General features: G+C 37.0%; 2 protein-coding genes across 2 annotated transcripts; one reads left to right on the top strand and one right to left on the bottom strand.

Moving 5' to 3' along the window:
* Positions 1–1186: 1186 nt before the first annotated feature.
* On the bottom strand, positions 1187–3030 carry LOC103947120 (transcription factor bHLH75). Its single transcript, XM_009357977.2, is given in 8 exon segments — positions 1187–1456; positions 1753–1842; positions 1966–2034; positions 2162–2227; positions 2455–2571; positions 2757–2863; positions 2866–2883; positions 2886–3030. Coding segments are annotated over 8 exon segments (711 nt in total). The 3' UTR covers positions 1187–1357.
* Positions 3031–8961: 5931 nt separating this feature from the next.
* On the top strand, positions 8962–10272 carry LOC125472041 (MYB-like transcription factor EOBII). Its single transcript, XM_048573087.1, has 3 exons — positions 8962–9155; positions 9245–9374; positions 9523–10272. The coding sequence occupies exons 1-3, from the start codon at positions 9020–9022 to the stop codon at positions 10145–10147; spliced, it is 891 nt and encodes a 296-aa protein (XP_048429044.1). The 5' UTR covers positions 8962–9019; the 3' UTR covers positions 10148–10272.
* Positions 10273–10522: the final 250 nt, after the last annotated feature.

The following is a 10522-nucleotide window of genomic DNA, read 5'->3' as shown; positions in this document are numbered from 1 at the left end:
AATTAATTTACAATGGTATAACATAGAGAATGCCGACAAATTAAACAAGGAAACTGAACGTTTTTAGGGAGTACCCTTTGAGACCTTTGAAATCGAATGCGAGAGCAGTGCAGCTCCTGACGGTGGGGAGTGATCGGAGAGGTGGCCACTTCGTCGGGAAGGAAACTGACTGATGGCGGAGGTGGAGCGACGTCTGGATGACACGCGAGTAGGAGGGGAGGGTCACGTGGGTGGGGTCAGCAATTGAAAATGCCCGCAGGCCCTGGAACCGGAACATCTCTGCAGCTCCGCTCAATCAAAAGTGCCGGGCAGCGCTTGGAGAGAGAGAGGTCTGGGAGGTTTTGTTTGGATTCTTGGAGCCAAAACCCAAGCAATTTACATCACATTAGAAAGTAATAAAATGTTTTAGTCTGGCATGAAAAAAGTTTTGCGGCCCATTGGTCTATTCTTCTTGAAGTGAATTGGGCCATAGTTGAGATTGGATCCAAATATATGGAACGAATAAAGAATGAATAATAATTTTTAATTTTATTTTGTGTGTGAGTAGTAAGTTTAATTCGTTATTTGTAGAAGTGCTCCACGAATGATATAATCGGGACACTCACACAAGTTTTTTCCACCCACGTCAACTATAACTAGAGTCTAGAGTCCCTGAAACCTGCCCTTTTCGGGAGAGCAACTTACATGGAACGGGTTCACTGTCACGTAACGTCCTGATTTAATGATACATTTTCACGTGGAGAAAAATTTACACATAGTAATTTATTATTGGACAAAGAACGCCACATAATTGTGAACTCGTTCCATGTGAATCATGCACGATCCCAACTATCTATGTTTAGATAAATGTCCCAACAATCCAAGTTTAGGTAATGTCCCTTTGTTTACCTCAGTGGCCAATTAGGGGATTCATAGACAATGGTGTACTTTTCTATACTATACACCAGTCTCAGCTGCCTCTCTTTCAGCACTCAAAACCGCGTTGGGACATCAGTGCCCTTAATCTTAAGGGTAAGCTTAGAAACCCACATATATCCACACGACAGATGACTCTTTCAAATCAAGTTATATATCAATGAAGCTGTCTTCAAATCATGCATGATCTATATAATTACCACTTTGATCTGTCTCAACCTTTCCTATCTTATTATATTTGGTTCATTTATATGGTACAAGATTCGTTTGCACCCTACACAAATATATAAGCATGAAAAAAGAATATTTATTTATATATTATGGGATCCATGGAAGCTAGAGAAGATGGCATTGATCGTCGTCTTGTGCTTCATTGTCTCCACATGTACATGTAGGGCTTAGGAGCATGGGATCTGAAGAAGATTGAGCGTACTCTCACTTCTCAAATAGGCCATGTTGCGTTGTTGTAGTGAGGAAGTCCTCCATACCCTTCTGATCTTACTACCATCTCTTGTACCTCCGGATATGCAGTACTTGTGCCCTGCAACATTCCACATTGCTCGCTTTTATCACTTTCATCTTTTAAAAGCTCATTAACAACCTTAAATTTTGATACGGAAAATGATTTATGCACACTCCTATGTATTTAATTTCATGAATTCTCCTTTGTTTTTTTTTTTTCCGATTAAAAAATAAAAAGTAAATAGGAATGTGCATGAGAAGAAAGAATGAATCTGAAAAACATTTCCGTATATTGATTATAGTCTATACAAATTCATAATTTAATGTGGATACACACACACACGTATATATTTGCGTAAGCGTGTAAATGCATACCTGCTGCTGTTGCATTGCGTCCACAGCATCCACACCTGGTGTATTGAAATCATAATACGCACTTGCTGCAGAAAGTTTCATTGACAGAAACTTGGAAACCACCAATACAAAGCACTTTGTTAATATTCTATTGGACATATATGATCACTGATCCATGATTATGTAAGAAATCTCCATGATATGATATGATTAATTATTTAAGATATGACTCACCTCAATTTGGTTCTGCAGTGACTGAACGTAACTGCAAACCACATCCAGCATTACTGCCATTCCCATTGTCTGCAAATTAATTAAACCATAAAAAAAGAGCAACGACATCAGTAAAATTTTCAAAGGAAAATAATCATTCATTTCTTTCGTAGATGATTCAAATTAAGCGACAAGAAGTTAATCAAATTATGCATACCTTGTAGCAGCCTGGAACCAGATTTTGCAGGCATCTCAGCCTCTCGTTTATTTTCTCTCTTCTTAGCTAATAATACCATGCATGTTAAGCAAATGCGTGAGACCAACATCCCGTCAGATAATATAATTTCACGTCCGTGTAAACAGTATAGTTATCAGAATATTATGGATTTTAGCTATTTAATTAAGTCAAGATAATTAAGCTAAATGTGCTTCAAAATCTGGCCTTGAAAACTAACAAGAGAATATTACTGGTAACATAATGCAATTTAAAAAGAAGTGATATATTTATACCCTTTCTGCCAAACTGTGGCTATCAGTAGCTTGGCCTCTCTTAGCTCTCACATGAATTACTTCTTTTAGTTTCTCTCCATCCTTTTCACTATTCTTTCTCTTTCTTCCTCCTAACGACTGCCAAGAATCACCAATCGCGCATTTCAATAACAAAAGAAAACGAATCTCAGAAAATCAATCTAGCCAGAAATTAAGCATACATGCATGATCAATCCCATGGTCAATTGACCAGACGACATATATAAGCTAGCTAGCTCTCCAACAAGCAACTATATAATTTGTATGCAATAATACGCACGTGCCTTTCCTTTTTCCGGTTTCTTGGCGAAATCTCCATTCATGAGATGAGCTGTGGAACGAGCACCTAAGACGTCGTCATGATTTGGATCATCAGAAATTTGAGAAAAGCTTGAATGTGTTGAGTGAAGTGATAGGGAGCTGATGATCATCAGGTTGTGGCTGATGATAATCATCGTAGTAAGGGAGGTTGTCATTGCCCGAGAGAGCCATGATTTCATGATGAATATTGGTGCCAAGACTAGTCTCCAAATCACAGAGATTGTCTATGAGTTCCATCTTCCAAACTTCGAATCGTTTGTCTACACAGAAAATTGCGGTTTTGCATGCCTTTAGAGACAGACCAATCGAGTTTATAGAAACGTCAGTCCAAAAGCAAATTAGCTATACTACAGATTTTCATTTCAGTTATAAGTTGACTTTGTATCCCAACTTCTATATCCTTTTTTTATTCCAAAAAATAAAAGTTTAAATATATCCACGTCCAGTACACGGGACCATACACCTGGTGTTTTTTAGCAAGATAAAATTCTAAACTTACTTTAATTTACAAAGAAGAAAATTCAAACTTGATCAGTGAAAATAAAGCAGGTTCATTGTCCTGATGTGTGTGGTATTGTATGTGTGAGGTGAGACCATATAACCGGTTGGGTTTGAATTATGTAACTTTGGTATTTGATTTGGTGTGATTAGCTTTGTTGTTTTCAATTTTTGTTCTTGATGGGAACATATATCTTCCCCTTATGGATGATGATGTTACCACAAATGGCATATATAGGGTTTCCACTTCAACTCCATTCAATAAAGGTTGTAAAACCAAATATAAAGACTGACCTTAATTGGAGTGCTCACAATCTAAAGAGTCATTACAAATGTTGACTCTAAACTTTCTAAATTTGGAGAGCTTCATTTCTTTATCATAGCACTTGATATTTCAAATCCACGTCGATAACAAGCGATTTTTCAGTGTGTCTGAAACACAAAGTGGAACATCACATGTCTTATACAATTGGAGGAACACTTTGAGGAAAAAACAAAAAACTTTCCTCCAGTTGTATAATAACAATGTGGTGTTCTACCTTTCGAACACACTAAAAAATCTCTCATTGGTAACCCATACCGACTCATTGACAACCCCCCATCCCCCTCGAAATCCCAACGTATAACAATATGTCATGCATATATGCATTCCTTGCTTGTCAAGTTAATTGGCATCTTCTGCCTTTTGATTTCAACCCTAGCTAGAATAGCATGCTAATTAGATACAGTTGTACTAAGTATCGTTTAAAAGTCAATCTTCACCAAATAAGCCTTTGATTCTTGACTTAATGTGTATTTTGTAGTGTAGCTAATCTTTGACTTTGAATTAGGATCCATACATTCTATGCCGAACTTTTATTTCTTAAATGGTGGAAGCAGAAGAGGGTTTAGGGTTTAGATATTGAACGATAACTTTGCCATCATATAAGGGTGAAAAATGAGACTGTCAACATCCTCGTCCAAATTATTTTGAAGGTACATCACAAATGGCCTGTTACTGACCTTAACTTGTTTAGACCTTGATTTCATCCAATATATATTCCTTGTATTACATTGTTGTCAATGTGATTTGGGTCGATTAGTCAGAATAATGTGTTCGTTTCTTCATTAAGTTCAAGTGTGGTAGAATTTTCTTTTGTCGAACAATATAAACCAGTTCGGTGTTGCTATGTATATAAGTAAACTTTTAGTCTTTCTTCTTATACCAGTTCGGCGTACTTCAGTATCATTAGTAACCCAAATCGTGGGCGGGCAGTGTCTTTGGTGTTCTCCTTTGGTAAAAATATTAATGGAGGTCTTTTTTGAAGTTCATAACTAATGTCCATATCCGGCTGCACGTATGATGATGTACTAGATTTACGTGAGAATCTTAGTTCATGGAGGAAGTGATAGGCGAATGCATATGATTATGGAATGACAAGCCATAAATTAAAGTTGTATGAAATTATTTCACTAACAATGACATAATCATGGGATTATACAAGAACCATATCACCTTGTTATAACTCTTGGTGGCTAAGAGGTTTGCAAGTGGTTTAGAGTATTATGACTACATCTGAGGTTCTTTGTTCGGTTCTCATTACTCCGATCATATTATGATATAAATTCATAGGTGCAAAGTAGCTTACAAGTAGTTACAAACATTATCATTATCTTCGAGATTCTGTATCTCAGTTACTTGATAATACAGACTGGGGTTGGACTTTCCTAGGCCCAAATGACGTTGATTTTTATTTTTAATTTAATCCACTCTTTCCGGGCCGAACAACACGCAACGGGCCCAAATATTAACTCGGTCCAAACGGCAGGCCGGCTCAACCTCGCAGCAGTTGAAGAATCCGACCAAATTCATAAAATAAAAATACACAAATGACACAGCAAATACCACCAACACCTTTCCTCATTTTTCAACCCTGACCTGGAACAAATATACTATTTATATTTCTAAAATACATAAGTGCTTGCGACATCTGAAATTGAATTAAAATCTTCTCTCTTTTAAGATTTAAGATTAAGATATTGTAATTTACAATATGTTTACTTACTGAAAATAAAAATTAGAATTATTTTAATTTTCCTCGGTGTTCATTAAAATATATAAAGCCGAAAAAGCGTAAATAAATCTTGAAATTCATAATCTATAAGTAAAAAATGAGATTAGCTAGAGGGTGGGACGACTAGTTGATTCGATTCCCATTGCTTACTTTCCTTATTCCTAAATTCTCCAATTCTCTCTCTCATTGAACTTAGCCTTTACAAATAGGTCGTAAGTGTATCATATGTTCCACTCCATCTATAACTTATGTTTATGCTCAGCGTCAATTGTCACCCTCAACCCACACATTCCAAGTACATTCCACTCCTAGTAACACCGAAGCTTTTTTATAAATTGCATGCGGACATGCTAGACTGTCTAATTGTAAAGGAGTTGAGTTGAGTTGAGTGATCTGTTTATCTAAAATCTACACAATAGGTGGTTTAACGTCAATAATCACATAATTTGGACAGTACGTCCATAGCACTCTCTCATATTCTCAGCCACAGATCCACAGATCCACAGCTCCAGCCTAGGGTACCCCCACCCCAACAAGGGTCACCACATAAACACGCGTGCCTTGTATCGATATATATCAAGATCAAGTCTATCTCACATGATGAGTTGTTGCTAGTTATCTTTTTACTCCAATCTTTTTTTACATGATTCAGAAATAGATAAGATGACAAGAGCATCTCCTCCCACAATAGAGAGCAATTCGACTAAATTTGGAAAAAAATTATCCTCAAATAATCGATTCTCTCATGTTCTGATATGTGATATCAAATATACCTGGCCTTTGCATCTATTCAAAACTTTAAGCCCCCGTATATGGTCCCCCTCTCCTCTCCATTGGCCACCTCCCCCACTTTGAAACCTCCCCATGTCACTTCATTCTTTCTTCTTCTCACCACTTTTTCTACAATCCAGCTAGTTTCAAAATTATGTATAAAACAAATCAACGTTTGTGAAAATAGGTCAAATTGGATATGTAATTATTGGAATCATTGTTGGAGACTCAAATGGTGGATATGCAAGAATTATATGCTGGTGAAGGGAGGGCCCCAATTGGTATGAAAAAAAGAGTTATCCTGCACTTGGAAGAAGAAGTACAAAAAAGAATAAATATAGTGATAATTTGATTCTTCGTTAAGATTATCAAGATGATTAAACGACTTCCAATTTTATTGACGTTTTTGCATAGATATTCTTTAGGTTGTGATTAAAAATTGAACAAATTTGTTTGTAATACGTGCACAATGAAAATTGTGTAATCACAACCAAGTAGATAATGAGAAGTGCAATGGTGTGCACCTAAGTGTCGTTCTTTTATTGTTAGGACAATACTTGTGTTCACACCATGGGCCACATGCGTGTCCACTCAATTGTGCTTTACGTAATTCATGGTAAAAATATCATGATTGAAAACATTTGTCTTCATAATTTCATTCACATATCATCCTTTCAAAATCAGTCAAATTGAAGATGATATTGTAGTGATATGTATCCAAATACATGATTGTTTAGCATGAGGATGCTAATTGTTACCAAAATTGAGAGTTGTTTGCTACATATGAGTGACTTAACCATCTCTAATTAATTTGACTGAGTTTTTACAAAGTTGATCTTTAACTGATGACTAAGAAAACAAGTGATTTCAGTTTTATAATATTTGTTTAATAAAAATACCCTAATTACAATTAAGTGGACTAGAAGGTATGGTTGCACGTATTTTCATTTATTAGTTGGCTAGGCGAGTGATAATTTTTTATCAAAACAAATAGTACCACGTTCAAAAGAACAAACGCATTTTTGGTGCTTGAATGAGGCATCGTTATATTCCAACCACACACACACTGTCAATGTCATACAAAGTTGAATACTTTGAATCACGCTTCATGCAGCCCAACGCAGAAGACGCCATTTCCACATCTGGTTTTGTATTTTGCAGAATTCTGTATCTGCGTAAATATATTTTGTCCAGTCAATCACGTTTATTGTATAAGGAGGGGTCGAATCCAGATGGGCAACAAACACAAACGAAACGAAGCTAGCTATCCCCTGAAGAAAAGAAACCCTACTACATTTCACTATCGAGAAGCTCACTAATCTTCTCTTTCTTTAGTTCATACCTAATTATTCAAGGTTTTTTTAGCCAAAATGGTCCTGAGATTTGCATAACACATCACTTTGGTCCTTAAAGATTGAAAATCAATAGAAATAGTTTCTGAAATTATCCACCATCCATTATTTTGGTCATTCCGTTAAAAACTCAGTTAAGTGTCCCGGAACTCTTGACCGGAAGTTTGGACAATTTTCAAAGCTTCGTAACTCAATCGTTTCTTAACCAAATTCGACCCATAATATATCAAAATTAAGATAGTAAAGTATACAACAAGATTAATCTACTTGGAAGCCTAATGGTTGCCGGAGATAGTCGGAAAATAGTCTGAAAGGTGACTGGTCTGCGGGAAAACTGGAAAACTAGCCGGAAACTGGGTAAACTTTCAACATTCATAACTTCTTCAATACTCAACGAAATCGGGTGATTCAAAAACAAAAATCATATTTCTCAACGAGAAAAAGAGAATGGTACCTTTCTTGATGGCTAATTATCCGTGGTTTGGCCAGAAAATGGCTCGAAAGTGGCTAACTCGAGACCAAGACAGCCAATTTCGAGCTGTTTTTCGGACAAACCACGGCGAGTTAGCCATAAAAAAAGATAACATTCTATTTGTCTCATCGAGAAGTATGATTTTCATTTTTGAAGCACTTGATTTCATTGAGTATTGAAGAAGTTATGAACGTTTAAAGTTTACCCAGTTTCCGGCGAGTTTTTCAGTTTTCTGGCTGACCGGTCACCTTTCAGGCTATTTTTCGGTAATCTCCGGCAACCATTGGGCTTCAAAATAGGTATAATCTTGTTCTACACTTTCCTATCTTCATTTTGATATATTATGGGTCAAATTTGGTTAAAAAACGATTGAGTTGTGAAACTTTGAAAATTGCCCAAACTTCTGGCCAATAGCTCTAAGATACTTAACAGAGTTTTTAACGGAACGACCAAAATAATGGATGGTGGACAATCTCAAGTGTATTGATTTTTAATCTCATGATCAAGGTAATGTATTATGCAAATCTCAAAGATTATTTTAGTTAAAAATCCTTGTTCAAATCTATCAAACTGTTTATGAAATCATTAGTATGACAGTCGAACAGTTGTATTCCGTTAACGACTGACGACTCAAATTCCACAACTATTCTGTAATATTTAATTGCAATATCATTAGAATTGTACAATTAATGTGGTTTGAACTTGACCAAGGATGACTAAGAAAATGATGTATTTTGAAGTGTCCCATCTATAGCTGGAAGCTCTAGCTTTAACACTCAGCAGGCTAATCCATAGCCCCATTGAAACTGTACAACCAAATACCATCTCATAAAATTCCGTTTGTAAAGTTTTAGAAAGCCGAATATGCATGTGGACAGACGCCTTATAGGGTTTTACTTTTCTGGATTTGAACCTGTAATTATTTGAAACTTTCTTCTTCTCTATAAAATCTGAATTTGCCTTCCTGTTGTTTCACTTTCATCCCTCTCTTTCCTCAAAGCAAATATCTCCCTCCACCCCCCCCCCCCCCCCTCCCCTCTCTCTCTCTCTCTCTCTCTCTCTCAAGTAAACCAGCAACTATGGCTGCTCCTAGAAACCCTAATGAAGAACATGAGCTCAGAAAAGGGCCATGGACTCTTGAGGAAGACAATCTGCTTATACATTACATCGCGAGCCACGGCGAAGGCCGTTGGAACTCTTTAGCAAAATTTGCAGGTAAATAGTAGCCACATGATCACAACCTTTTGTCAACAAGTCCATTTCATTTTTGGTTCTCAAGCATTCAACTCTGTTTTTTACTTTAGGATTGAAGAGGACCGGAAAGAGCTGCAGATTGAGATGGCTAAATTACTTAAAACCCGATATTAAGCGCGGCAACCTTACTCCGCAAGAACAGCTCCTGATCCTTGAACTCCACTCCAAGTGGGGTAACAGGTCATCTTCTATTCATGTCACAACGTTAACTCTTTAGTAAAGTTGATGTTTGTTATGTCAGAAATTCTCCATGCAGAATACCCGTTCTTTATGTCGCGCATCAGTATTGTCCAAAATATATCGATAACATGCATGTACGTTATTTCAGGTGGTCTAAAATTGCGCAGCATTTGCCGGGGAGAACAGACAATGAGATAAAGAACTATTGGAGAACGAGGGTGCAAAAACAGGCGCGCCAACTGAACATCGAGTCGAACAGCGTGCAATTTCTCGACGCAGTTCGGGGTTTCTGGATGCCGATTCTGCTGCAAAAGATGAAGCAATCTTCTTGTTCTTCAACCTTGAGCCCTTCTCAGAACTCTGCATCTCCTTCTCTGTCGCCAAATCACACAGTTCCTTCCGTGCCACTCCCAACTTCTCCACCTGGCAATGTGACAAACATGTTTGACAATTATCACATGAGTGGAACTTCCAATCTTGCCACCGTCCCAAGTAATATTCTTTCGTCGGAATCTCTTATTTCACAGGTTCCGCAAATGGCAGAACAGTCGACGAGTTTATACCCTGCATTTGACCACATTGGATACGGCGGCTTAAGTCCAGATGGCAGTTACTATGTGGACAGCAGTAGCTATGACATGGAGGGTCTCAGCCTGGACCCTGTTTCGGCAATGGGCAATTATGACAATTCACAGTTTGATTGCCAGATGGTAGGAAATGATTGGATGTTGGACACCATCACTGACAATTTATGGAACATGGACGGGATGTGACAACCTAGAAAGTTAGATGATTTTCAGGAGATGATTCTGATTTCTGAGTTGATGTTGTTTAAGGTTAGGGAATGTATTCAAACTGCATTTTCTACAAGTAATGTAATCAGATGCTGTTTGAAGTTGATTGTTTTTTTGTTATTTACAATTATTTAAAACTTGTAAAAGAAAGATTCAAACTTAGGTGAACTACGTTGAAACAATATCTTATGTTTCACCCTCTATTAAGTGTACTCATATGTTTGACCTTGTACTAATTGTGGATATAGTACAAATCTTATTTACAATTAATATTTGTTTAATTTTTATAATGGGGGTGACAAAAATGTTGTAATAAGAAGTAGGCGGGGGCTCGAAAATGATAGTTCATAGAGG

The sequence above is a fragment of a genome, unplaced genomic scaffold, assembly GCF_019419815.1.
Source record: "Pyrus x bretschneideri cultivar Hongxiangsu unplaced genomic scaffold, Pyrus_bretschneideri_v1 Contig63, whole genome shotgun sequence".
Classification (NCBI taxonomy): domain Eukaryota; kingdom Viridiplantae; phylum Streptophyta; class Magnoliopsida; order Rosales; family Rosaceae; genus Pyrus; species Pyrus x bretschneideri.
Note: the sequence above shows the minus strand (reverse complement) of the source record. Positions and strands in the feature narration are given on the sequence as shown.

Coding starts and splice junctions, on each gene's coding strand:
- LOC125472041 (XM_048573087.1), top strand. CDS start 9,020: ATGGCTGCTCCTAGAAACCCTAATGAAGAACATGAGCTCAGAAAAGGG. Junction 9,156..9,244: donor CTCTTTAGCAAAATTTGCAG/GTAAATAGTAGC, acceptor TTTTTACTTTAG/GATTGAAGAGGACCGGAAAG. Junction 9,375..9,522: donor CACTCCAAGTGGGGTAACAG/GTCATCTTCTAT, acceptor ACGTTATTTCAG/GTGGTCTAAAATTGCGCAGC.